Source organism: Phodopus roborovskii, unplaced genomic scaffold (genome assembly GCF_943737965.1).
Source record: "Phodopus roborovskii unplaced genomic scaffold, PHOROB, whole genome shotgun sequence".
NCBI lineage: Eukaryota > Metazoa > Chordata > Mammalia > Rodentia > Cricetidae > Phodopus > Phodopus roborovskii.
Window position 1 is genome coordinate 17626755 of NW_026125281.1, and position 27366 is coordinate 17654120.

Consider the following 27366-nt stretch of genomic DNA (forward strand, 5'->3'; position numbering starts at 1 on the left):
AAGCCACTTCTCTGATGAGAATCAGCAGCTGTACAATTCACTGGTACAGACACGTGGATTTAGAAAGTAATTTAATGCTATGTCCATTTAGGAAAATAACCATAGGAGACTCATCATTGTGGCCTGTGAGCTCTTCAATCATGGGTTCTTGGCCATATGTACAATACCAGTGCATATTTCCTCCTCTGGTGCATGCCTTAAACTAAATCAGAAAACAGCTGGTCACCTCCCAATAACGTTTGTACCAGTGTTGCATGGGTGTGTCTTGCAGCATTAGTCATTATTGAAGATCACAGTTTTCATAGCTGGATGAGACTGTCGACAACCACCACCCCCACCCATCTGCATGGCACCTTGGGTACTAAGCCAGCAGGCAGTGAGCCAGTCTCCCAGTCGGTTACAACTTGATTTCTCTGTTTCCGGTGACCAAAATGTGTGGTGTGGTGTCCTCAACAATAGGATTTTAGCAAGTTCGTGTTTCTTGTTTGGTTCTGGAAAGCCCTGACAAAAAATGAAAGGGAAGGTATCCCACAACTGATACTGAGCTTCTGGGCTGAGCAGCATCTCCCATGTAGGGTAATTGTAATCAAACCCTTGTATGATATATACTTAGGAAGTTTCAAAAATAAAGGAAGTTCCTATGTGACTTTTCAGATCCCCAGAGGCCTTAAAATAAAAAAATAAAGAACCTTCATTGATTCCAGGTGCAGCCTCATTTGAGAAGCGCTGGCTGATAGAAGGTAGGGAAACTGTATCTAACTCCAATAAACTGTTTTACAGGAAGGGCCTGCTCTAATCTAGTGAGAGAGACAAGCAAACAAGAGAGGGCTTCTTGTGATGTTAAACAACAATGCAGTTGACGTGAGGTCAGTGCAAACACTCCATGGGGTGGGGAATGGGGCCACTCCTTACCATACTGAGTCGCTGTCTCCTTCCAGTTCCCTAAGACCTCAGAGAGGGTCAGTGTAGTGGTGCCTGCCTGCAATGCTGGCACTCAGACACATGCTGGAGGTGTCAACCTGGACTGCACAGCAAGCTCCAGGCCTGCCTAAGCTAAGCTAGACAGCAGGGTGGGGGGTTGGGTGGATGGAGGATTGTAGGCAGTGGCCAGAGTGCAGAAAACAGAGGGACTGACTGTGAAGAAGCAAACTGCCCAAAGTCCCTCTAACTGAAAGGCTTTCCTGCAGTGGCTCTCCAGGGCCTGCTCCTGTGCTCCGCACGCTTTAGTGAAAAGAAGTCCCTAAAACGTCACTGTGGGTCACAGTTCTCAGACCCTACACCCCTCTGGTTGTCAGTCATGCCTGAGAGCGAATTGGAAGAGTGGGGTTTACTTAGTCAGAATGGACATGTCAGCAAGCGCTCTGGGACATCTACATACATGTTCCAGTTTGAAACACACCCGTCCACACAACATTACTACCAGTTTCGGAGATAGTACAAACGTCCATTGCTGGTCCATGTTATTTCATGAGGCCATTTCCCAAGCAGTGAGCATCACACATCCCAGCCTGCCTATCTCCTGGCCTTGTGTTAAGAATCCTTCTCTTTCAAAGATGAAACCAACTTGTGGGTTTTTCTGGTGGTGATGGTAGTTTTGCTTGACTTTGTTTTGTTAGAGTCTCACTGGTAGCCCAAGCTGGCCTGGGCCCTGGAAATAAGTGTGTCTGTCTCCGACTTCCCTAGTGCTATGATTACCGACCAGTGTGCACACCTGGAGAGGAAGAGGAAAGTAAACCTTAAATGAACTAGCTAAAGTTGCTCACGGAACTGAGGCACTCAGAACTAGGGTTCATGAGGGAATGGTTCAGGGGTTCAATACTGTCACCTAGGACCTAAGTTCTCTCATATCCCTGTTCTTCCCCCACTGATGCTTTCCAACAGTTCTCCTCTGGAAAACAAAATGGCTGTGGCATTGATAGCCCATCACACAGTTGTGCCACAGGATCTAACAGTCAGATTCCTTTGGACCTGAATTTGGTCACATGTCCATCCTTCAACTTGATAACCACAGTTCAGTGTGCAAGTATAAATGAAAAAAAAAAATTGATGGTCACCAATCTCCTGGCTGGATGCTAGACAGGCCTCCTAGAAGGAACACAGATTGGGGAGACACCAGCAAATGCCACCATCACATGCTATCTGGAAAACATGGGGAATGCTGTCTCTAATTCCTTTTTATGTTTGTTTGTGTTTTTATTTTCCAAGACAGGCCTCTCTGTATACCCCCAGTTGTCCTGGAGCTCAGCCAGGCTAGCCTTAAACTCAGAAATCAGAGTGCTGGGATTACAGGCATGTGAAACTTCTGCTTGTCCCCGGTTTTTAATGCTTATTAGGTGAGTGTTAAACTATTGCATTTTGACCATAAACACTCTTTCTGCAAAACCAACGTAGAGATCTGTTCACCTACATCTGCAACATGGATATGGGGGAAGCTCCCAAACCTTTTCAAACCCATAACTGAATTTTGATCTGAAAATGTCCAAGAGTATACACAATTTGAAGTAACATTTTAAGCATCAGACTGTGAACTAAAATATTTAACAGGAAGACTTGAACTAAGTGCTATTATTTTCGAGGAGAATACAGACCTGCCATGCAAAATGCCAGCACAAGAAAGAAAGGGGGAGGGAACACCAACCTACTTTAAACATTTTTCTTAAAGACATATGTCCAGTATATAACATAGTGAAGTTCTTGAATGGTGGTTTGGTTAGTTTCAGTTTTGTTTGCTTATTTTTATCTGCTTTTAAAATAGAGCCTCACTTGTAGCCCAGACTGGAAGTCCACTGTCAATCCCCAGCCTCTGAACTGCTGGCATCATAGATGAGCCACCCTGCCTGGCTCTCTAACTTGTAGCATTTTAAGGTGCAAACCAAAAGTTCCTAGGCCGGTGTTGCCTAAGCTTTCTAGGAAATGACCTCAACTAGGAAAAGTAGAAGAGGCCTTCTGCCTGACAGTTTGTATTGTTTCTCATTGTTTTTCCTGTCCCCCCAGACCACAGACTTACTGAGAACAACAACTACAGCTGATGGTCCTTCCTAGTGTGCACTATCCTTCACCCAGGTGTAGGCAGTGCCACTCGGCTCACCCCGAGTTCCTGGCTATGTCCCCCTGTAGTTACCCCTAGCCTCACAGGCACACTGAAAACCCTGGGCCTGTCTAGATGCATGCCCCGACCTTCTCACACTGCTTCACTACCCATACGGTTTGGGTTTAGGTTGAGCAAGAAATGAGGAAACAGAATTCTTCCCCCCTCGGGTTTACTTCCTATACCCATCTTTCTGGGCCACAGTCCGCAGTCAGTTCATTCCATTTTCCTAGGCCACAGTTCCTCTAGCCAGGCCCCCTAGCCAACCCTTGGCTTTAGTGACCGCTTCTCTATTGTACCTGTTTGGGCAGTGTGAATCTCTAGCCTTACCAGATTAGCCTACTAGAGGCTTTTGCCGAGGTTTCCCCCATCATCCACTAAATACATCAACTGTTTCCTGTGAGACCCTAACACAGACAGGGTGTAACTTTTGCAAGCTATAAACTGTATATAATGTACTTATCTCTGTGTGTCTGTCTGTCTGTCTCTCTGTGTGTGTGTGTGTGTGTGTGTGTGTGTGTGTGTGCATGCACATATGTAAGCATATGTAATTTGTATGGCTGTGTGGTGCATGAGTATATGTTTGAAGGCCAGAAGTCAATCAACTTCAAGTGTTTCCTCAATAACTCTCCACTTTATCTTTTGTAACAGAGTCTGTCCCTAAATCCAAACTGGTTGGCCAAGTAAGCTCTGGGGATCTGCTTGTCTTCTCCTACAGCCCTAGTGCCGGGTTTGAGACACCACACCTGTGAGCCTGGCTGATCAAATAGGGGCTAGGGATCAGAGCTCAGGGTCTCAGAGTTGTACAGAAGACATGTTACCCACAAGCCATCTCCACTGCCCCTACACTGATGGGAGATGTCATTTTGTATATGTTTCTCATACTGGTTAATAATAAAGCACTGTTGGCCAATAGAAAAGGAAGATAGGAGGGACTAGGAGACAAGGAGGAAATAGGAAGTAGTGAAGAGGAGTCAAGATGGAGAGTCTGAAGAAAGCAGTATGCCGCCGGCTCCCCGGTAAGAGAAATACATAGATCAGCGAAAATGGGTTAATAATTAAGGCAGAGCTAGCCGATAAGAAACAAGTAACAGGGCCAACAGCATTGTATCAAATACAGAGTCTCTGTGTGTTATTCGGGGCTGGCTTGGTGGCAGAACAAGAGCCGGCGGCGGGTAGAAAAACCCATTCTCCTTACACTACACAGGCTTATTTTTTCTTTTTGAGATGAGAGTCTTACTATGTAGCTTTGGCTGCTGCTTGTTCTTTGCTTAATTTTCAAGTTTACATATGTGTCAATGAAAACGACACAGAGGCTAATAAAAGTTGTGGGGAAATGTTTTTAAATAACCTAAAAGATCCATGTGTAAGAGAACTGTGGCTCCTTCTACGGCACATTTATTTTCCACTTTCTAAATGTAATCTATACCTAATTCAGAAGTAATATTAGCAAGTAGAAGTAGATTCCTCATATGCACTTCAGCATGATCTCTTTGGCAATGTTAACAAAGTCAAACATTGTTCTTACTGGGCGTTTCCTCAGAGGAGAATAGATGACTTCCATATTCAGACAGTAGAATAACTAATCTAATTAGTAAATAATACACAGCAGTGGAACTCAGAGGGCTGAGCACAGGGGATTTAGGCAGATAGTCCCAAGCTTCTCCCAGCTTCTCCCAGCTCGCTCCACTGTCCCAACAGGAAAATCACTTGGGCAGGAGGTCACATCCCAGCAAGAACTGAGCATGCTGCTACTGCACCCTCTGTGCTGAGCTGACAATAATTGTAATTATGATGGTTTTGTGACTACATCCGGAAACCACAGCCCCAGCAAGCAAACCCACCCCACCATATACAGGTCCTGGGCGCTGGAGGGCGGTAGGAGTCAGGCCTTGAAGATGAGGTGGGCTTTTGGTACCAACCCACTGTGCGGGCATTGCAAATTCGATTCCCTGGAACTGCAAAAAAGGTCAAGTCTGGCTCCACCCCATCCCAAGGGTATGTGTTCTAGAACTGGCAGAGGGTACCAGCTTAGAAGGGCGTGTTCAGCTGGGATGCTCAGAGAAGGGCTGGCCTAAACCGTCCAGGGTCACAAGGTCCTGGTGACTGGGGAAGAGAGTCCTAATCGCTGATTTGGCCCCGTTGTACCCGCTCCAAGTGCCACCTCCGTCTAAGAGGCAGTCCCTGTCCATATGACAGTATTGCTGGGCACCCAGTCTTGTCCCAACAGAAAGGTGCAGGCATCTCAGACAGGTGACTGCCACACATCCTCAGGCAAATGAAGACAGATGTGGGGTAAGTTGATCAATATCGAAGACTTGAGGCAGAAGTCACTGACCCTACTGAATCAGCTGGAATATGTGACAGCTTTCTGATATTATGGTCCTGGAGATGCCAGAAAGACAGCCTGGCTGAACAATGGATTAGGCAAGCAAACTGAAGATCGACGCTCCAGAAGGTAGGACCCACCCTAGCTTTCCACACTGTCTCCTGGTACAACGTGCCAGTAAACACCCAAGGCATCCTTCCAAAAAGACCTGTCTCTAAGAGTTTACACTCAAAGCACACACAATTTTCATCCCTTACTTTTTCTAATGAAATGTGCCTCCCAGAGGACCTCTTACTGCTATTGCAAGCAACTCAGGTTTTGCATAATTATCGGGGATCTTTGGGAGCAAATGAAACTTAATCACAGGCCAGGAGATGGGACAAGTGACACCTCTTGAGTGAAAAAATGTAGGTCTGCTTAGTAGGAGCACACATAGGTCAGGAGATAGCACTAACTGGAAAAGCTAGCCTTGGAGTAGAAAGGGAATGTGGCCCAGTCTGTCCCTGTGATTGTGGATACAGAGAAACTATGTGCCAGGGAATGCTGGGCAGATAGTGATGGGCAAGTTACTTCCAGGGCACTAGTGACTGTTTTCCTGTGCTGTTTAAATTGTTATGGGGGAGGGGAGGGAATGCTGTACAAAAGAGCAACGACTTTGCATTGGTGTGATGAAATTAAGCCTGGGTGTTTGATTCTTTTTCTTTAAAAACATTTAAGTTTCTATCCCTTATGGTCAAGGACTCTGGGAGGTTGAACTGTCTACAAATAGAGGCCACTTTCTCTAAAGTTTTCTAACACAAACTTAAGCAACACCAGCATTCCAAAGCCCCAGACTGCACTGAGCCAGCTGGATGTTGTAATGCTCTAGGCTTTTCTCTGAGTGGTGCTTACCAACACCTGTCTGGAGACATTAATGACTAGCTGGTTTCTGTCCACTACTCACTATTCCTCGCTCTAAAAAAATGAAGAAGGAAAGCATCTGTGAAAGGCCGTGTAAAACTAAAACTTAGAAACAAGGCTTTTCCATTTTCTTTGGAGAACCCACCTCATTAAAAGCTGCCCTAAACCATTTCCCAACACCATCAGCACCTGTCTGTCCTTGATGAGAGTTGGTAATTTGGTCCGAAACTTGTAGCTTCCTCTCCTGCCCCCACACCTTCAAATTTAAGCACCATTCTCCCAGAGGTAAAACAACCTCGCAAATGAGTTCACTGGTGTAGACTTTAGGAGGGCTCACAGCCTCTCCTACGTAACTCCACTGTCACCAGTTTACTGGCCATTCGTGGCAACTCCTGCGATTCTGCTCTTCACTCCCCGGCATGTAGAGCTTATAACAGTCTCTGCCAAACTGGGGACACTTGGCTCTAGCCATACCTTGGCGCCTTAAAACCTTGAAGTCCAGGGATGTGACAGGCATCTAGTCTCTGCCATACACTTCAGGATCCTAAAGTGGCTCTGTGACACAGCCCAAGGGCAAAGCCCCACCAGGCCATCGCTGCACAGCATGATGGTGGCTTACCCCAATCACCACTATGGCATTTCATCCCTCCCGACCAGGGCTGAACACCCTGGCCTGTGTGGACCACGCCACATGCGACACCACACAACCATTCACTCCTAACAAGAAAGAGAATGGGTAATGAATGAGTCAGCCGCCAAGAGAGCCTTGAGTCTGAAGTGGCCACCTACTGGGTTCACTAAAGAGATGTTCAATAGAAAATAAATGTGTTGAGAGCAGTCATGGTGGTGTACCCTTGTAAACTCACACTGGGGAGCCTGAAGCAGGGCCAGCCTAGAGAGAGAGAGAGAGAGGAGGGAAGGGAGGGGAGGGGAGGGAAGGAGAGAGGGAGGGAGGGAGGGAGGGAGGGGAGGGGGGGACAGAGACAAGAGACAGCTCAAGGAAGTCCCTTACTTCCGAACTTCGAACTTCAGAAGCCTCCGTTCAGCAGGCAGGTTTCTGAACTGTTGCTAACGCCCTTCTGGACGGGCCAAGCTCTCTGGCCACAGACTCAGAAGGCTGCCAGGCACCCACTGAGGGAGCAGTGGTAAAGCCCAGCAGGGAATATGTAAGTACAAGAAGACTGTGCTCTTCTGCCCATACTCCCTGCCTAGGCCCCCACTGCCAGATCAATGTTCCTTGTCCTTCCCAGCTGACGTCATTCCAAAGACTTGTTTAAATGTCCCCTGATTGGTGCTGAGGAGCGTTGACTCCAGGAGAGGGGAGCCAGCACCTTTGGGCTGTGTTGGGATCGCCTGCACTGGGCCCAGTCCTCACTGCGTGGACAAAGGGGCTGGGGCCGCCACCAGTGAGCCCTGTGTAACTCTTTGGGCAAACAGGGCTCCTACTTGAGTGTAAGGACAGTGATCGAGGCTACAAGTTCTATTTGTTTAAATTTATTTATTTTTCTTATTTTACATACCGATCCCAGTTCCCTCTCCGTCTGTCCTTCCCTCCCTCTCTTCCACCCTCCCATTCTCCCCCTCCCCCCCACCACCCTCCCCTCCCACCCCTCCACTCCACAGTAGGGTGATACCTTCCTGGAGGGGTCATCTAAATCTGTCAAGTCATTTGGAGTAGGGACTAGGCCCTCCCTACTGTCTCTAGGTTAAGGGAGTTCCCTCCATGGGAAATGAGCTCCCAAAGTCCTTTTGTGCACCAGGGATACATCCTGGTTCCACTCTCTGAGGTCCCTTAGACTGCTCAGGCCTTCTAACTGAGACCCATGTCCAGGGGGTCTGAGTCAGTCCCATGCTGGATTCCTAGCTATCAGTCTGGGGGCCCATTAGCTCCCCCTTGTTCAGGTCAGCTGTCTCTATGTGTTTCTGCAGCCTGGTCTTGTCCTCCCTCTCTGCATCTGGATTTCAGTTCGGCTCAGTGTTTAGCTGTGGGTGTTTGCTTCTGTTTCCATCAGCTACTATGATGGTGGGTAAGTTAGTCATCAATCTCATTATGGTAGCCTTTCCACTGTTGCTCAAAATGTTAGTTGGGGTCAGTCTGTAGGTCTCTGGACATTTCTCTAGAGTCAGTTTTCTCTTGAAATCTATAATGGCTCCCTCTTTTATGGTCTCTCTCTCTCTCTTTTCTCTCATCTATTCTGCCCCTGACTCAATCTTCCTAGTTAGTTCCACATGCTCTCCTCCCCTCCCCTTCTCTTCCTCCTAGACCCCTCTCCACTCACTGCCCCCCTCCCACTCCCAATATAGAGGCTACAGCTTCTTACAACGTGAAACTCTTGATTTTCTGGGAAATGCTGTAAAAAAGTAAATGCAATTGTTATTATTAATAATTATTATTATTTATTATTAAAAGAATAAATCGATGTTCAGCATGCTATACATACCTCTTCCAGACAAAGAATTATACTGTAAAATCTGATTTTTCAATAAAGTCACTAGTGGGAGGGGCGTCACCCTGGCTTTCCCCCAGTAGGATGCCAAGACCCTGCTTTTGCTGAGGAGCAAAAGGGATGGGAAGATATGTAATATTAGAGCTTAAGAGGCAATGGTAATCCATGGAGATTTTTGGACAGACATGAAGATACATATCACATTCGCAGAATGGAGGTGGATAGAAAATGTTTAGTTATCACAGCAGGAAATATATATAACCAACAAACCTAAATTAGACTACTAAATAACCAGTTGAGCAGAATAATATAAGGTGATCTACCAGGAGAAAAAACAAACAAACGAAAACCTAAGTATTGGTTGTGACAACTCTCTTATACCCAGCCTTATCTAATGCTACTTGTGTTTCTGCAAGCATGTCCATCATTTCAGTTTTTAATTATTTTGTGAAATACATAAAACCCACAATCTCTTATTGTCACCAAAAGCCCCATTTTTATTTTCCAAAACCCCATCTTATAATCCAAGTATTTTTAGTTTGACATTCTGGTATGTGAGCTTCTGGCACCTGGTGTGTATGTGTGTGTGTATGTGTGTGTGCACGCATACACACACACACACACACACACACACACGGGTGTGCCAGCCACAAAGTGTCTATGGAGCTCAAAGATCAATTTGCAGGAGTCTGTTCTTTCCTTCCACTACATGGCTTGCAGAGATTGAACTCAGGATGTCAGTGTTGGTGGCAAGAGCCTTTACCTGTTGAGCCATTTTAATGGTCCAAGAATAAGTTTTTCATTCTTGTTCAATCAAATTGTGTTTTGCTTGGAACTTCTAAGAGCCCTATACAGTAAAGAGCACCATTATTAGTCACAACATTGTGTCTGGGCCTGTTACATATCAAACACTTGGACATGATAATTTTCAATACTTCTAATGAAGTGAGAAGAGTCAGTGGTGGAGGGTCTGAGTTTATGTGTGGGACACCAGGCAGTGTGAATTCAAAGATGCTTGGTTATTCAGAGAAAAGGCACACAGCCACCTTCTTATTGAGAAGAGCAGGAAAAAGTGTTACAGTGAAAATGGGAAAAATACAACTAGACCAGACCTGAAATGTAATGAAATCCTGAACGGATCACAAGCTCATTATGTGAGCCCATCCCTCATCCTCCTCCAAACCAGGACATTCAAACCATTTTCCTTCAGAGGAATCTTTTGGACCCAGAAGGAAACACCTTGTAAGCAGGAAAAATAAATATGTGTTGAAATAATGGTGGTAAAATATCTCACTCTGTCAAAACAAGTCAGAGGAACAGGGTGTGTGTGGGGTGGGTGGGTACTGAACGTGACATATTGTCTGTGACAGGCACAGTCTTGAGTATTTAAAGCAAACTGAAATGTAAAAATGTATGGGTAGGTGAGTATATTTGGCCCCTGCCACTCTGCTCCACTTTTCCGAACATCTTCTTGTATGTGTTCTTCCTTACTAAGCTCACCACAGACTTAAAGACCCCATGGGTGCTGCTTACTTACAGAGACAATGATAAGCGAGATAATTTCATCATGATGTCACCTCAGTCACTTGAACGGAAAACTAGCAAATTTACTTCAAGTTCAGCACCTGGTAGCTATAAAGAGATTACTCTATGTCCACACAGGAAAACAGCTTTATCATTACTGTTTCCAGAGGTGTGTAGATGCCATATGTCAAGTCTGGCCAGGAAGATGTTGGATTCTTGTCTCTGGACAACTTTGAAAATAGAAATGAGGAAAAAACAACTTTCCCATGATTAACTTATTTCAAAGATAAGCAGTAAAAGGTTGAAATAAATTAGACAGCCCTTTTAGTAAGAAATGAGTAGCTGGGTGCTGGAGTATATCTCGATAGTCCAGGCTCTGAGTTCTGCCTCCATGACTGATCACTGGCTAGGTACCTGGATCCCTTCATCTGAATGTAGCAGCCTACAGATGTGGTATTAGCAGACTCAGTCTTCGAACTTGTGTTCACATTTTACACCCTATCAATGCTAGCTAGTTTTCTGTCAACTTAATACAAGCTAAAGTTACCGGAGAGGAGAGAGCTTCAACTGAGACAATGTCTCCATAAGATCGGGATGTAGGCAAGCCTCTAGAACAGTTTTAAAATTTGTGATTGGTGTGAGAGGGCCCAACCCATTGTAGTTGGGGCACACTGTCCTATTAGAAAGCAGGGCAGCAAGCCAATAAGCTTGTCTGCCACTGTAGCCTCTGATTCAGCTCCTGTCTCCAGGTTCCTGTTCTGTTTGAGTTCCTGCCCTGACTTCCTTTGATGAAGAACAGTGCTGTGGAAGTGTAAGCCAAAAACAAACAAAACCCTTTCTTTCCCAACTTGCTTTTTGCCATGGTGTTTCATCACAACAAAGTAACCCTAACTAAGACACTGTCCTTCATTTTAATAATGATGTCTCTTATGAGACCCAAAGCCTTTTCCTGATTTTACCACCAAGGTCTATATTCCTTTAATTAAAAGCAAGGCATTTCAGAAGTCATACTTCCTCTCCTTAAAAAAAAAAAAAAATTATTCCCACTTATATCATGCCCGGATTCTTCTGTTTGATTTGTATTTGTTGTTGCAATTGTTTTGTTCAGTGATGTGGATCAAGTCTATCTTGGTGTATTCCAAGCAAGCACTCTGACACTGAGCCCTAGCTCCTTCATCCTGAGTATTTGCCTATTCAGTTGCTTCAATTGCAGTCTGGTGGGAGTGGCCTTGAGAAACCCCAAGGCCAGCCTTCTTGTTCTTTTGTGGTCCCGGTGTTGGTTAAGTGGTAACTCGGCTCTTTACACAATAGTCCAGGAATTCCAAGAACACAAGAAACAAAATCTGAAAAGCCCTTCCACACATCGGTCCCAGAACGAACGGCCATACTCTCACTTCTATTGCCTTTTAGTGAGTTAGAGCAGCAAACCCCACTCCAATAAAATGTGCAAAGGAATGATGCCCAGCATAAATGCCACAGTGTGGGCATTTGGGACCAGGAATGATGCCAGTATAAATGCCACAATGTGGGCATTTTGGGACAAGTCCTGGAGTTTAGCAATCACCATCACAGTATCACAAAGAAAAGTTCACATCTTCATCTTGCACATACAGTGTAAGTTCCTTTTTAAACACAAGAGAAGAATATCCATTCTCTTTCCTTGAATCGTGGCCTAAGGAAGAACTCTCAATAGAAGCAGTTCTTCAGTTTCAAATATATGATGCCTGTCATTTGTTTTGAATGCTTGAGAAGTTGTGTTGTTTGCTTCTTAACCCTTGGATGGTTGCAGTCACACACTGCCAGATTATATCTAAGTACTGGAGCAGGGGTGGGGGCTGCTTTGTGTGCTTGTTACTAGGGGAGACTTCCCATTTTCCTAATTTTAAGGTGAATCTAAATATGCAAACGCCCAAGGTTGCTTAGAACCCAGCCGCAGAAAAACTGCCCTAGATGCTCACACCTATTTTGCAAGGTGGTGGGGATGTCCTTTATGTGTGTGTTTCCTACATAAAGCAATGAAAGAGAGAAAAACCAGAGGATCATCAAAGGGCAAAGCAATCGTCAGCTGACATCTTGCTCGTTTTACCGAGAGCTTGAGGAAAGAGAAGGAACTGACTTGAAGTCTCTGCCTACCAGAGTTGTCTATGAGAATGAAGGGACTTCCATCCGCATAACAACATTGCCTCATTAATTTTAGCTGTCTTGTCTTCCGGTCTGTACCTTACAAGTAGTTAAAAATGTAACTTAACCAGATTTTGGACTTTGCCCTAAGCGCTTCTCCCTTCCTCTTTCGCCCACTCACCTTCTGCATTGTGTTAAGAGATAGCAGCCAAGCATTCAGTAGTGTTTCTTTGGACTCAGGAACTAAAATAGAAAAATCTGAACTGATCAAGCCGCCTTGAGGGTGAGCCTGGGCAACCCCTCTGCTTAGTGCAGTTTACTGAGAACTCCTGGGAAGTGCCTGTAAGAGGAGCAATCTCTCTGGGACCAGAGGAAGAAACAAACAATAGAGAACAAGGCAGAGCACTGAGTGAAAATCAGCCTGGGAGCCAGGCAGAGGCAGGAAGATGTCTATGAGTCCGAAGTCAGTTGAGTCTACTTAGTGAAATCCAAGACAGCAGGAGCTCCACACGCAGTGAGACCCTGGTGGGGGGCGGGGTGTTGGGGGCGCAGGATGACCACAGCTACAAATCAGTCTGGGGAATGCTGCTTGGTTACAGAGTACTTCACTAACACCATAGGGAGCTGAGAGGGAGAAAGGAAAAGAAAATAGGTTAGATAACCACGCTGAGGTGAACTTTAAATTTCCAAATAGAAAATTTTAAGTGATTCTAGTCACTTCTAGTGTGTCCAACAAAATAGGCTCAACCTTTTGTCATTGGAATTCTCTGCCCTTCCATGCCTAGTAATCGGGAAGCCCCTTTAAAAAGGTGCATTGCCGTTTCCACAAGAACCCAGTGAACTCCATCAGCTGAGAGCTCTCCACCGCATGCTTTACCTGCGGACCAGAATGTGAATTCCACCTATGCCCCTACACAAAAGGACTCTATAAATACATTTAAGAGCTAGTAGTGGGCATAGGTTGCAGCTTAGTGTGCAGGGTGGGTGGGGTGCTTTTACCTGCCTTTCCAGAAGCCCACTTCAGCCCCTAGCATACAGGGCGGAGCAGAGATAGACTTCGCCAAACCTTTGTAAATGTGGCAAAAATGTGGTTCCTTTTTTTTTTTTTTTCCTTTTTCTTTTTGAAATCATATGGAAAATGAAAGAATAGTGCCCAACTGGAAGGCTAGTTCAGGCACAAACTGTGCAGATCGACACTGAGGAAACACCTGGCACAGGAAATGCCCACTCCAAGCCATCAGTTCCCATGGTCTGTCTGGACTGCAGCTCTCAACGCAGATCTGCAGAGGCTCAAGGGGTGGAGGAGATGCCCTGGTGCTGCTTATCTCTTCACACGTGTAAAGCGCGACACACAAATCACTTGAAACCTTCAAAATGTTGGAAGGCAACCACCCGCATTCGTTACCTATAGTAAAACACACGGTTGAAACTACATACTAAAGTTCACTAACAGTCACAAAACAAATTTTATTTTGATTTTAATTCCTGTGACTCTTAAAAAATGTGGGGGGATTAAAGGCAAATTTCGTGGAATGAGGGATCAACACTTTTGGAGGAAAAGACAAGCGACAAACTGATATCTGAAAAGCCCCTTTAGGCAGGTCTCAAGATAATGATGGGGGAAAAACATAGTTTTTGGAGAACTTCTTATTAAAGTGTACAAAATTATAAACATTTACAACATTATTTTTAGAAACCAGTATCATTTGAAGCGTACAAGGCAAGTTCATTCTGTGAGAAAATTTTTCGTAGTTAAGCAATTATAGCACATTTGAACAATCCCAACTGTATATTTACGGTTTCTTTATGGTGTTTAGGTATACCATTGTAAGAAAATGAAAATTTTACAGTTAACTATACACTTCTAATAATATTCAGTATATCTTTAAATTAATTTCCGATAAAACCAATGTGATCGAGATTGATTTTAAAGATTCCAGATTTTATTTTTTTTAAGATTGTAAAAAACATGAACAAAATGTCTTTGGATCAAAACACTTTCGAGAAATGGAACAAGTCGGTGAAACTGGTTAAAACTGGTCCAGTGGCGTGGGGGTGGGGGACACAAATCCCTCAATACCTTCTAAACAAAATCTCATATAGCCCCAACTGTTCAAGTGGCAGACAAAATAAATTACCATAAATTATATGCCAAGGCAACTTAAAAACAAAACAGCTTGCCGCTAAGGATTTCCTTAGCTCCTCCAGGAAGTGTAACACTGCTTCTGGCCCGCAAGTCGGGTCGGCACCCGTCAAATGTCAGGATAGTTGCAGTAGTAGACCGCTGAGCTAGCATCGGACACCACGGAGGAAATGGCTCCGTGGCTGTCTGAGAGGTTCACGCTGCAGTCATGTCCCTGGTAGGGAAGACCCATCTCGGGCTTATACACAAAGTGCAGATACTGTTCGAATTCCGTGCGGTCCACCTCCCCTAGGAGCTCGGTGGGCTGGTTGGGGTCCGTGACGTCCCGGCAGGGCAGAGCCTCGGGAGGGGGCGAAGGCTGCCCGGGGCCGTGCGCCGGGGGCTGCTGCGGCGGTGGCTGCGGTTGCAGCGGCTGCTGGGGCTGCGCGTGGAAACCGCGCCCGGCGCTTGCGGCGGGGGAGCCCATGGCGCCGTAGTACAGGTGCAGGGCGCTGGGGGGCGCCAGGATCCCCGGCATCGCAGGACCCGAGGGTTCCGGCCCCACTCGCATGGGGCCGGCGGGCGGCTCGGCGGGCACCGTGTAGTCCGAGACCTGCCCGTAAGTGTAGGCGCTGGCCGCCGGGCAGTCTCCCGGCATCGGGGCGGCGAAGAAGGCCGGGTCCTGCTCCACGCCATCCAGCGGGGATGTGTCCGGAGTGGGCAGAGTGTAGCCGTCGAGCGCGGGGGCGCCCAGGCCCTGGCAGTCGCGGTAGTGCGCGCCCATGTGCGGGGGCAGAAGCGGCGGGCCGGCCGCGAACCCCGGCTCCGGGAAAGGCAGGCCCAGGCCGTCCATGGCCACGCGACCGCCCTCGGGGCCCAGCGCGCCGGCCTGAGGCTCGGCCAGGGCGTGCAGGAAGCCTCCCTCCACCCGCTTCATGCGCTTCACCTGCTTGCGCCGCCGCGGCCGGTACTTGTAGTTGGGGTGGTCCTGCATGTGCTGCACCCGCAGCCGCTCGGCCTCCTCCACGAAGGGCCGCTTCTCCGCCAGCGTCAACGCCTTCCAGGACTTGCCTGCAGGGGAGGTGGAGAGGTCCGCGGGGTTACCCCGATGAGTCCCCGCGCCCTGTCCCCTCTCCGGCCGGCCTTCAACTGGGAGAGCCGGCGAGATGCCAGGTCAAAATGGGATGAAAATCTCGGGATGAAAGTCTCGGGCCTCCTAGAAGAGGCTTCCTCCGTCACTTATCTCCCCTTAACTGGAAAAACAAGCAGTGTCCCCTGGGCTAGGAAGGGGTCGTGCCAGGGGTGTCCCGGTCGCCGCTCTGAAGCGCTGAGAAAACCTAGCACTCGCTCGTGGACCCCTAGGACCAAAGCGTGAGAGGAAGAAGGGACAGAGTCTACACAGCACGCCCATTCTGTCGGGCGCAAGACTCCAGAAAAAATACCCTTTGGCTTTAGGAAGTGGCCCAGCGATTCTCTGGGGCGCGCAGGGTGGCCGGGGCCCCTTCAGACTCACCTAGCATCTTGCTCAGCTCTGCGTTGTGCAGATCCGGGTTCTGCTGTGCCAGCCGCTTGCGCTCATCTTTGGCCCACACCATAAAAGCGTTCATCGGCCGCCGGATGCGAGACTCAGCCTTGGCTCGACTCGAGGTCCCGGCTGGCGTCCCGCTACTCGCCACCACCTCGACTTTCACCTTGACGTCGCCGAGGGGGCTCAGAGACTCGGCCCAAGGGCAGGGGCCCAAGCCGGCCATCACCGCGGGCAGCGCGCTCCGGGGCTGGCTCTGGTCGTCACTGGCGTATCCCGCATCCGGGCTGCTCATGGCGCTCCAGACCGACCCCGCGCTCCGCCACCCGCCACGGAACAAGCCGCTTGCCCCGACCCTGAGGCTGGGATGGTGAGCTAGCCTAGGGATGCCCAGAAAGGCGCGTTTTAAGTTCGCGAGGTCTCCAACCTTCTGCTCTCCAAGCTAGTCCTAGCCCACCTCTTCGCCGCACGCGTCCGAGGTCTACCCAGTGACACTGTGAGTGTCCCCCGGCCGCCGCCGGCCCTTTTCTATATAGATGCGGCCAATGGCGCGGCGGGGGCGGGCCGGACCCTAGTTGTTAGGCCCCCGCCCAGCCGGTGGTCCGAGTCCCAAGTCCCAGTTCAACCCCACACCCGCCCCTTTCCCCTCCCCCGACGTAGCGCTCTGCCTACACCTGCCAGGGGGAAAAACTGGCTGGAGCCGGGCTCTGGCGCCAAGTCCTCTCCGACTCGGAAAATAGGACTAGTGAAATTCATCCGGCTAGGGGTGCTCACTGTACCGGAAGATTGAAGCACTAGCCGTAAGGCGGTTCATATTAACATATTAGGTATTCGTTCCATTCTTTAAAAAAAAAAAAAAACTTTATTACCAGAGGGAATTACCTTGATATGGATTTTTTTTTTGGGGGGGGGGGGGAAATCCTGTTGTTCTCCTAAGAACGCATCATGCTTACATTATATTAAAACTGTAGAGGGTGAATTGTAAAAGAAAAGTTTAATATAAAATGTTAAATCATCGATATTTCACCACCTTAATGAATTAAAACTTCAAGTCAACCCTTGGGAATTTCTGTATCAAACAAAAGCTGCTCGCTCATGTGTGTTCAGTAAAAGAGGCAAGACCTAGTTTAATTCCTAAAGACTTACAGGAGGACATGGTCCCATCCCAAACACCGCAGAGATAAAATATAAAATAAAATACAAAGACAGCAGCGCTATGACATTCTTTGGAGGAAAAGGGTCGGACCATGTAAGCAGCAAAATCCATACTGTTTGAGATGGTTACCCTGACAGACGGTTACAGCATTTCTAGATTTCTTAAGACTTGAAAGTAATTCTCTATGGGCTTCTATACATGTCAGTCTACAGTGCTTATCCCAGCAAACATTCAGGATCTTCAGAACCTTAGCAAACTAATTTAGCCCCTAACCAGTCTCTTGAATGAGGAAACAGAATCAGAGAGGCTAGTCCCTGCACTGGGAGGATGTTACTCACAGCAAGCGGCCAGCCTTCAGACCAGGAGCTGCAAAAGTGTGCCAGTTCAGAGTTGCATTTGTGTTTGTTTGCATCGACATAGTCATTCCTGCATGCATTTGAGGAGGGACAATTCAAGAACTGCGGACATAACTCAAAATTGTCACTTAACAGGCAAGAAGAGCTCAACAAAAAGGAAGTCTTTGCGGTGGCTAATTAATGCATGTGATTCTGTAACCCAGCACTTGAGAAGAGGGGGTAGGAAGATAAGAAGTTCAAGATCACCTTCAGCTACATTTGCAGTTAGAGGCCAGCCTGAGCTATCTGGGGGCTGCGTGGGTGGGGTGGGGTGGGGGGTACTTCCCAAAACACATTTTGTTTGCTATGAGGCTTTCTTGTGTGTTGTTTCAGAGATCAAGTCTGGTTTACTGAAGGTTCCAGAAAGCACGGAGATTTTGCTAACTCTTGGCGTACAGTTTCTAGAATTTACTTTTTCTACAAAGAACTCATATAGAAGCCAATTTTTCTTTAATGTGTTACGTTGCAATGCCATGGTGACTCTCCCTCCTGTTTACAACTGGTAGTGTGCAGCCACTACAGAGACAGTAGCTGAAGCTCCAGGTCTGTAAGGGTCAGCGGCAGTGTGGGGCACCGGTGGTTTGCTTTTCCTCAAAGCTTTATGTTTTTCTGAAAAACATTGGCTTAAAAGCAAAACAAAAAAAAATGCATTGTGTTTAAGTAATGAAACTATAGGGGTAGAGACAACAATATTACAAATAAATACCCCAGCCAAGTGCTCTTTTTTTTTCAATTCTTTTTTGTCATTTGTTTTGAAAGAGGGTGTCCCTGTGTAATCCTCCTGCCTCCCAGCCTCCATGTCACCAGCCATGAAGTTCACAGTGAACTATTAACAGCTAGTAACAGACATCTTTTCAAAGATCTCGGGCCGAATTTTCTCTTTCTGTGGAATCTTGTATAAGCTCAACAGTTTGTTTGGAATGAAGAGTGTAAACAGTGGCGTCCACAGGCAATTTCTCTGTCCTCTCTGTCTTGACTGATTTCTCCGGAAGATAGCTGAGGGGTAGGTCTAGAAAATGTATTTGCACAATTTTACCTGGCTTCCTGTTTTCTGTTTTCGAACGGTGAGGGGAACCTAGAATATGAGAAAGTGGCGGTGAAGAAAGTCCAAGAGAAGAAAGTCCAAGAGCATCCACGCCACGGTTATTTGTACTCATTCCTGGAGGTTAACTACTGGTCTGTGTCAGGAAAAGCACAAGGCACGCACGAAGCATCCACGTTTTGGCTTTTCTTCCCCATTTCTTAAAAACAACCTCTGTTGGAATCACAAGGTAGCACTCTCTCAACAAATCTATCAGTAAATGTGCGCTTTCCCGAGACAGGCCCTCTTCCCATCCTCTTACCTAGATCTAACTTCTGCTGATCTCTTGACAGATACTTTGGGAGGAGTGTTGGGGGCAACCGCACCGCAGTCTCGCCCGCGATGTGAGTGAACCATATTTCAGTTTCTTCACTAAATGGGTGTTGGAAGCGGAGCTCACGTCGTTATCAAAGCCAGCCACAAATGCCACATGTAAAGAAGCAAACATCCGGAGCGGCTTCCTGCAAGCCTTGCTTCCCTCAACTCTAGAGATTTACTGGGGTGGGGGTGGGTATCTGGAGTGCGAGCCTGGCGCGCCCGTGTGCTGAAACTTACAGCAGAGTCACACGGGCACACGCAGGAATTCTGGGCGGCTACTGACTGCGCCACATCCCCAAGCGCGACCCTAGGCTGGAAAGGCTGGGCAAGGAAGCGACTAAAGTAACAAGAAGCTGAGACCGCTTGGGGCCTGTAGCAAGCGGGTAGGTGATCGACTGTGGCTCCGTAAGGGAAGAGTCAAAGCCATGCTCTGATGAGGGCCTCTTATGATTTCTGGCAGGTTTTGTGGTGGTTTGATTTGTTTTTGGTGTTCGGATGGCTAGAGCCTGTTAAGACACTCAAATCCACTGCGCAGGATCCGTGGGCAACCACGGTCTCTAGAGCAAGCTCATGGGGGCCGTCACCCTGGGGACAGCCCCCTGCAGGCCTCTAAGATAAAGAGACAATAGTACCGCTGGACCGCCTAAAAACGTACTTCAGCGGCCGCCTCTGGGAACCCCCAGGGAAGCTGCACAGCACGGAGCGTCTTGCCCAGGCTCCTCAGCTCCCAGGTAGGGCCACGTAGAGCGACGCTGCGGATTGACACGTCGCACCCGGGCACCAAACAGGCGCCGTCGGTCCTCCCCTGTCTACCTTTGGTGCCTATCCCGGGTCCCTAGTCAGTCCTCCCTTGGGTCAGGGATGGAGATCGAAATTCACGAGCAGGAGGGGAGAGAAAGCAAAGAAAGAATGGAGAGAACGACAGAGTCACCAGCCCCCACGGTGGCCCAGGACCTTTAGGCTAGACCCAGCACCTCTCCCACAGAAGCTGAGAAAGTTCGACCCCAAGATTAAATTCGGGGACTCATTCCCCAGAAGGATGGGAGCACAACCTAAATTGGCGGGATCTCATGACTCTGTTCGAATCCCTAATTCATGGCTCCTCTCTGGCTGTCCCCAAACCCCACCCTAACAGCTGGCGACTCTAAGACCAAGTCCTCCTTCCCGCTTGGCCCTGCTTGAGGTTTGCTCAGCGAAGCAGGAAATACGCCCGTCCCCGCTTCACTTCCCAGCTCAGAATGTTTCTCAAGAGCCCACACCCCCAACTGTGATCCCAGGATGATTTGGAACCTTGGGTTCTCTTGGGAAGGTGGTCTGAGAGCGAGGAATAAAGACTTGCTCACATTTCTCTGGAGTCTTCCTTGAACTTTAAGGTAGTGACTGTCTCAGCTAGTGCTACCCACACCCCAGAGGAGACCAACATCTGTGAGCAGAGCATTCCCACCCAAGGGAGAGCAGAATGCCCAGTGTGGTGTCATCACTGGTTTATTAAGATCCAGCTGCACGTTCTCAGTCTGTGCTCCTATAATAATATGCTCCTGGCATGTGAAAATGACCACAGAAGGTCAAGGACACTGTGTTTTGTTTTGTTTTGTTTTGCAGCAGAGGCCATGCGTGCCTTTCCACTCTGAAAACTCTGCTTCCAAGATCCCCTAAAAGGACTGACTGCATGCTGTCAGACCCCTGGTTAGGGCATGATGTGCGGCATGATGTGCGTCCTGTGATCATAGAAACGATCATGCTTAAATAGGTTGGAGGACCTGCCATTCCAGGCATCACCTCCTGTATACAGCTCACTGGAACCTAATTTAGCTTCCTATGCTTAAAAGCAGAAAAAGGGAGATTAGGAAGTCTTTGTGGATTCTGCAGCTGCTTTCAGCTGTTTGTTACCTGAATGAATGTTTTTCTCTGTCGATTCGTTTAACTTGCCAACAACTTTGTCTTTGGTTTATTCATAGCAACACAGGACCTTATGTCCCTTTCATCTTTCACTCTAGATCACACAATTTATCAGTTTTTAATAGATACTTATGGACAACAAGAATGGCTGTGCAGATCAGTCCTAGTGTCTTAGTTCTATGTGAAACACTAAGAAGCAGCTCCATAGACCTGAACAGCTCATCTCTATAGGCCCATGGTCACAGGCTTCTGGAGATCAGTATTCTCTCCCCTTCTCCTTCAGTAATTCAGTTTGCAACTGAAATCGCACATCCCTAAGCATTTAAATCCTAATTTAAATCTTAATTCATTAGGTGCTGAAACCCAGGCTGAAGATACAGATAATTTTACACATAGTTATGACACAAAAGTAAAAGTCTGTTGGGCCACTTTGAAAGTAATCTTTGAAATTAATCTCTTCATAAACACGGTATTGTTTACAAAGCAGTTTCCCTGGCTCATCTAAAGCTCACAACTATACCTTAGTCTCCTTTTGCCAAGGTGAGTCAAGGTCAAGGTCCAAGGTTCTTGGACCATCTAATTTCCATAGTTGTAAACAGTAACGGATCTTATTTTGAATTCATGTCTGTGCCATGTTTACAAATAATGGGAGACAAATTGGAATTTACAAGAAGAAAGTTGGTAGCAATGGACTAAGGATCCTTGGAACAGGATGACAGGATGCCATGCTCATTAACTGGGCCACGATAATTTGGTATCAGAAATACAGCGATGTAAAACGAAAGTCTATTTAGAATATCTAGGTTTTTAAAGAGACACTCTGAGCCCTACACGAGATTTTATTTATTTTGACTCTTGCTTCCTACAGACAATTTCTAATTCAGCTGAGCTACATGAGGTCAAAGATGGAGCTAAATTTCACATAAAAGGACAGCAAAGTTTTACCATTGTATGACTGCCATGTTCTCTCAGGCTGTAAAAGACATGGTTGTGATGCACTGCTAAAATCTCATTCATCTTCAATTATCAAGACCATTTTAAAGGTATAAATTAACTTAGAAGTTAGATAAATACTCTATACTCTAATTGATCTTAAGGAGAAAAAAAATTCAATTATTTTGTTATAAAACAGAAAGTAAAGATACAAAGCAACTTAGTGATCTGCTCGATGCTGCCAATAATCTCAAGAGATAAGACTATTCATTTAACCAACAAATAAGTATCCTGTCCCTTTACGTGTATGGCTTAGGAGATCCTGACTTGTCTGGTAGTGATACAAACATGGTTGATGAGCAACTTAGGACTGAGTTCTGCTTCAGCAACACACTAGTTGTATATCTCTGGAATGTTATGGAATTTCTTTAAGACACAATCTGAAAACGAGCATAATAATAATGCAGCTTCGGAACAAGTTTCATGGCACATTAGCATTCTGATAGAAGTACCTACTATTGCCATGCTTTTACCGGAGTTTATTGCAAAGTTTTGAGGGAGGCTTCTGCAAACTATTGTGTGTCTTCTGATTATATTTGGACATGACCATTCTTTTCTCTCATAATAAGAAAAAAATGGGAGGAGGCATATTAACCTTCTAAAACCTTAATTAAGCCTAGGAGATGGAGAGATGGCTCAGTGGTTAAGAGCAGTGGATGTTTTTCCAGATGACCCAGGTTCGATTCCCAGAACCCACATAGCAGCTCATAATCATTTCTAATTTCTGTTCCTAGGAATCTGATGACACTAGGCACACACAGGCAAAATACCCACACACATAAAGTAAATGAATTTATTAAGAATAAATAAATAAATAAAACCCTAAGCCTTGCAAGAAAAAAAATACACAGAGTCATAAAACATTTGACATTCCGTTTAAAAAGAATGAAGCACAAAGAAACACATTACAAGGCAGCACTTACCTGCTTGAGCCTAGTGTGGACCTAGATCCTTGCCCTGGAGTCTTAAAAGCAAAGTTTAATTTTGGTGACTATGCCTGGCACACAGACAAAGATTGAGCAATCCACAAATGCACAAATCTCCCAGTGCAGCCCCAGCCTTTCTGTGCTGTAGTGTAAAAAGAATTCCGGATTCTAGGCTGGGTTGTTCAATAACTTGATGCCAGGTGAACTAGCAAGTCACTCAAATTGCCTTCTACTCAATTGTCTAAAGGAGGCTGGGGTGGGGTGGGGTGGGGTGGGGAGTGAAAGCGCCTGGTCTCTTCTCAGTGTTTCTAGAAAAAGAAGCGACCAAATGATCACAAAATCTTCTGCAAAGTAGAAGTGCTAAAAGACACAACTAGTACATGGAGGCTGTGGGCAGTGTGCACCAGAGGGAGGAGGATGTTCGAGAAGGCTGTACAGAAAATGATGTACTGCACTGAAATGAGGTAGAAGCCAAGGCTTAAGGTAGAATATAGTCTTACATGGAGAAAACATTCTTTTTAAATGTCTTAAATGTATTATGCCAGAGAAGGTCCCACCTTTGACCCAAGGGAAAGCAGATTCCGCTGGAATGAGCTAGAACTAAACTTACTTGAGTACAATGTTGTTTAGTAAAACTAAGAGATCACTTCAGTGATTAGCTGAAAACTAGAGTTTGGAAAAGAATTAACTAGTCTTCCTTTGTTCTCTGCCCCATATCACTTCTCATTTCCCTTAAAACGTCTCTCAAGCTCCTAATTCCTATGGAGAATTTCAAACACAGAAATCTCTCTCATATGGCACATGCCAACCTATGCATTAAAGTGCTTTTAACTAATACAACTGTGTAAAGACAAGGTGTTCTTTTGAAACAGCTTATTTTGCAGAATGCATTAACACGGTATAGTTCCTTCACAGAGCACCCCCAGGCGATTAGCGTTTTCTTGTTTACCCCTCCTCTCTGCATGTAAATAAACAAAAGACCCCAACATTGCTTCTTTCTTCTTTTCTCTCTCTAAATATATGGAAAGGCATACAGCAGTATACTTATAGTAGCTAGTATGCAAACCCTGTGTCACCTGTCATGTAAGATTTTAGCATGAAACTATGGACAATAGTGCTACACAAATAAATAATATGATTACATTACTATATCTTACATGCTGAATTGCCTGTATATATGTCATCAGTCTTCTGATCCATTTGATGCTAATATGTAGCCACACATTTCCAGTGTGGGTTTCCCTAAAGTTAGTGCGTGGCCATGTAACCAATCACTAAATGGGCCCATTACTACCTGTCTTAGCTTGCTTTCTATTGCTATGATAGCAACCATGACCAAAAGCAGCTTGGGGAGGAAAGGGTTTATTTCAGTTCACTACTCTCAGGTCATAATCCATCACTGAGGGAAGTCAGGGCAGGACCTCAAACAGGAGCATGGAGGCAGGAACTGAAGCAGAGACCATGGAGAAATGCTGTTTACCAGCTTCTGTCCCAGGACTTGGCCAGTTTGCTTTCTTCTACAACTCAGGGTCACCTTCCCAAGGGTGTACCACCCACAGTGATCTAGGCCTTCCCACACCAATCACCAATCAAGAAATGCCCTACAGGTTTTGCTATAGGTGCTTCTAGATCTTGTCTGACAAAAATCCATGCAGGGTACTCCCTTGGGTCACTGTCATCTAAGTCTCATAGCTAGTGTATTTTTCAAACTGCTCCAATATTGTCCCTTTTCTGGTTCTGAATTACAGAATTGTCCAGAACATTTTGCTTTCAAGTCTCATCAATCTTTTCCTGAGTGTTTATTAACTGCCAGAGTCTGATTTTTCAAGAATGCCCACACCTGGTCAGGCTGATGTTGGCCCACACATTCTTTGCAGGAAACCTTTGGGAATGGTATGCCCTCCTGTCGGGGTGTAGAAAGCACTGGTAATGTTCACCACAAGCACCTGTCAAATCAGCATCTATTCAATGTCTCCCCTAGAAGTCATAATTTCCCCCTTACCACTTGGGTCTTTACACTTTTATCCTGCTGCCTCTCAGACTTCCACTCATTGGCCTGGACCTGTACTTGACAGATGACAAGTGTCAGGAAAGACTGGTTTTCTGCTCTGTTATTCCTTGTATATTCATGTATTCCTTATTTTCATTTGTTGTGTATTGTTGGTAAAGTCACAGACCACATAGACCACATAGGTTACATGTTGAACATTTTGTTGACTTTCATTGCTACCATTAGATGGGGGGCTTCAGTTTTAATATTCAGAGAACCCTTTGAGTTCTTTCCCTAGTCATTTCTGGCCATTTCCGTACATCACCATACATTCCAGATTTGCCCTGTCTCCAGGGAGTTAGGGTCATCGGTTTCTGGAAGAAAGCTTTTGGAAAAGCAGGTCTGGATCCTGAGACATCACTACTTCTCGGCACATTGACCTGGCAGAAACATGCACATATCTCCATACTACACCCTTAACTGTGCTTTCCTTTTCGGTTACCAAGGATCATAGCCTAGAAATTTTAGATGGAAAATTCTAAAAATGGACAATTCAAAGTTTTAACTAACTCATCATAGTATATTCCTATAATTATTGACTTCTTACAATGTGTCTTAATTTAAAAATTAAACTATCACTGAAATGTAGGTACAGGAACAAACAGTAATATAGAGTTCAGTCTTACCCTTGGCTTCAGTTGTCCACTGGGAGATCTTAAGGCATATGCCCTATGGGTAGGGAATTTTATATATGCAAGTCCATACACACATGTATATAACTATTCCTACATACATGCCTACATACATGTGCACATATTTGCCTTGAGTTGAGAATACATCCAACTCCAAGCCAATCCTAAGGTTTTTTCTAACTTGCTGATGTTCAGTGTTATGTGGTATTATCAGTTAATTCAAGGCATGTGTGCATGAATGCAGAACCCATTTCCCACAATGAAAATTGAGAGGCACCACATGACTCTTCATGCCTGTGCACTTTCTCACAGTAACCATCTCCCAAACACACCATCTTCCAGCTGTGCCAACAATTCTACGTGGGCCCTTCTGCTCTTGCCTCACCTCACAGACTCTAAGATTATACACACATTTCCCTACCACCAATTTTCTCATTAAAATTAAAGTAGCAAGTGTGGCCACAAACGAAAATAATTTTCTTACTCAGTGCCTTTTTCTGCTAGCAAATTCTTTTGGAATAAATTAAAAATTAAATCAGAAAGTACTATTTCTGTTTGAATTGAAGAGGGTCCCTCACAATTTTGAAATTACAACACTGTATCAAGAAAAAAAATAAATAAAATTCCTTGGGCTTGCAGTCCTGGATAATGTGAGACTAGAGTTAGCTTGATCTCATAAGCTTTCCTTAATCATGCCATCAAAGCTCAATGGTAGAATGTTTGTCTAGGATGGGGAAGGCCCTCAGTTCCACCCCCAGTGCCACAGCAGATGAATAGATAAATAACCCAATAAATGCTTTTAAAGAGCAAAACAAAAATATAGAAAGAGGACCAAACATTCAATAAGATTTTCAGAATTATTTATAGACATCTTTGAAGAAATACCTCACCGGTTGTCAACGTTCTGCCCTGACCTCCTCCCAAGCACTCTCAATGACCTTCCACAAAGAACATAATGTGTAGCAAGTCAGATTTCCTGACTTGTCCCAAGAGTAGGGATTGGCCCATCTAATTTATACTGCTTCTGTGCATGATTGAATTCCCATGAGTCACTTCCATCCTCAGCAGGAGAAAGTTCAATGAGAAGACATGAAAATGAAGACCAACCACCATGTCTCCAAAACACACTCGACCACCTCTAAAATCTGCATTTGTTTATGTGCTGCTGTCCCTCAAAAAGCTCAGAGGATGGAAACAGTGCACAGGTCCAGCTTCAGTCACATGACCAGCACGGACACTCTACCTGCTAGTTTTATGTCAACCTGACATAAACTAGAATCATCAGAGAGCAGGAGCCTCAGCTGAGAAAAATGCCTCATAATACCCAGCTGTAGAGCATTTTATTAATTAGGGTTCAGTGGGGGAGGGCCAGCCCATTGTGGATGAGGCCGTTCCTGGGCTGATCCTAGGTTCTATAGGAAGGCAGTCTGAGCAAGCCCTAAGAACAAGCAGCATCCCTCCATGGCCTCTGCATCAGCTCCTGCCTCCAGGTTCCTGCGCTCACTGCTTTTGCTGATGAACTGCTATATGGAACTGTGTGTGAAATAAACCTCTTCTTCCCCAAGTTGCCTTGGTCATGGTGTTTCATCATGTCATTAGTTATCCAAACTCAGACTCTTACCCAGGCTCTTCCCTCTGAACAAGTCTCCCCCTTTCCCAGTGCACAGGAGACTGGCCAAGTCTGGTCAAATGTGCCAGAGCAGTACAGCAATTTCTGCGGAAGCACAGACTTAAAGCATGATGGCGCCGACAGTCGTCAAGTGTGTGTGTAGTAACCGGTAACGGACGTAGTAGGATTCAGCTAGACCTGCAAAGGGTATTTTCCAAGCCAACTCAGTTATAATTCTTCAGAGTCTGTAA

General features: G+C 45.9%; 1 protein-coding gene across 1 annotated transcript; it reads right to left on the bottom strand.

Moving 5' to 3' along the window:
• Positions 1-14041: 14041 nt before the first annotated feature.
• Positions 14042-16519, bottom strand: Sox17 (SRY-box transcription factor 17). The gene is made up of 2 exons (XM_051197723.1): positions 16045-16519; positions 14042-15602 (listed from the first exon to the last, which is right to left on the bottom strand). Exons 1-2 carry the CDS (start codon positions 16349-16351, stop codon positions 14662-14664), a joined length of 1248 nt encoding a protein of 415 aa, XP_051053680.1. The 5' UTR covers positions 16352-16519; the 3' UTR covers positions 14042-14661.
• Between the last annotated feature and the right edge of the window lie 10847 nt (positions 16520-27366).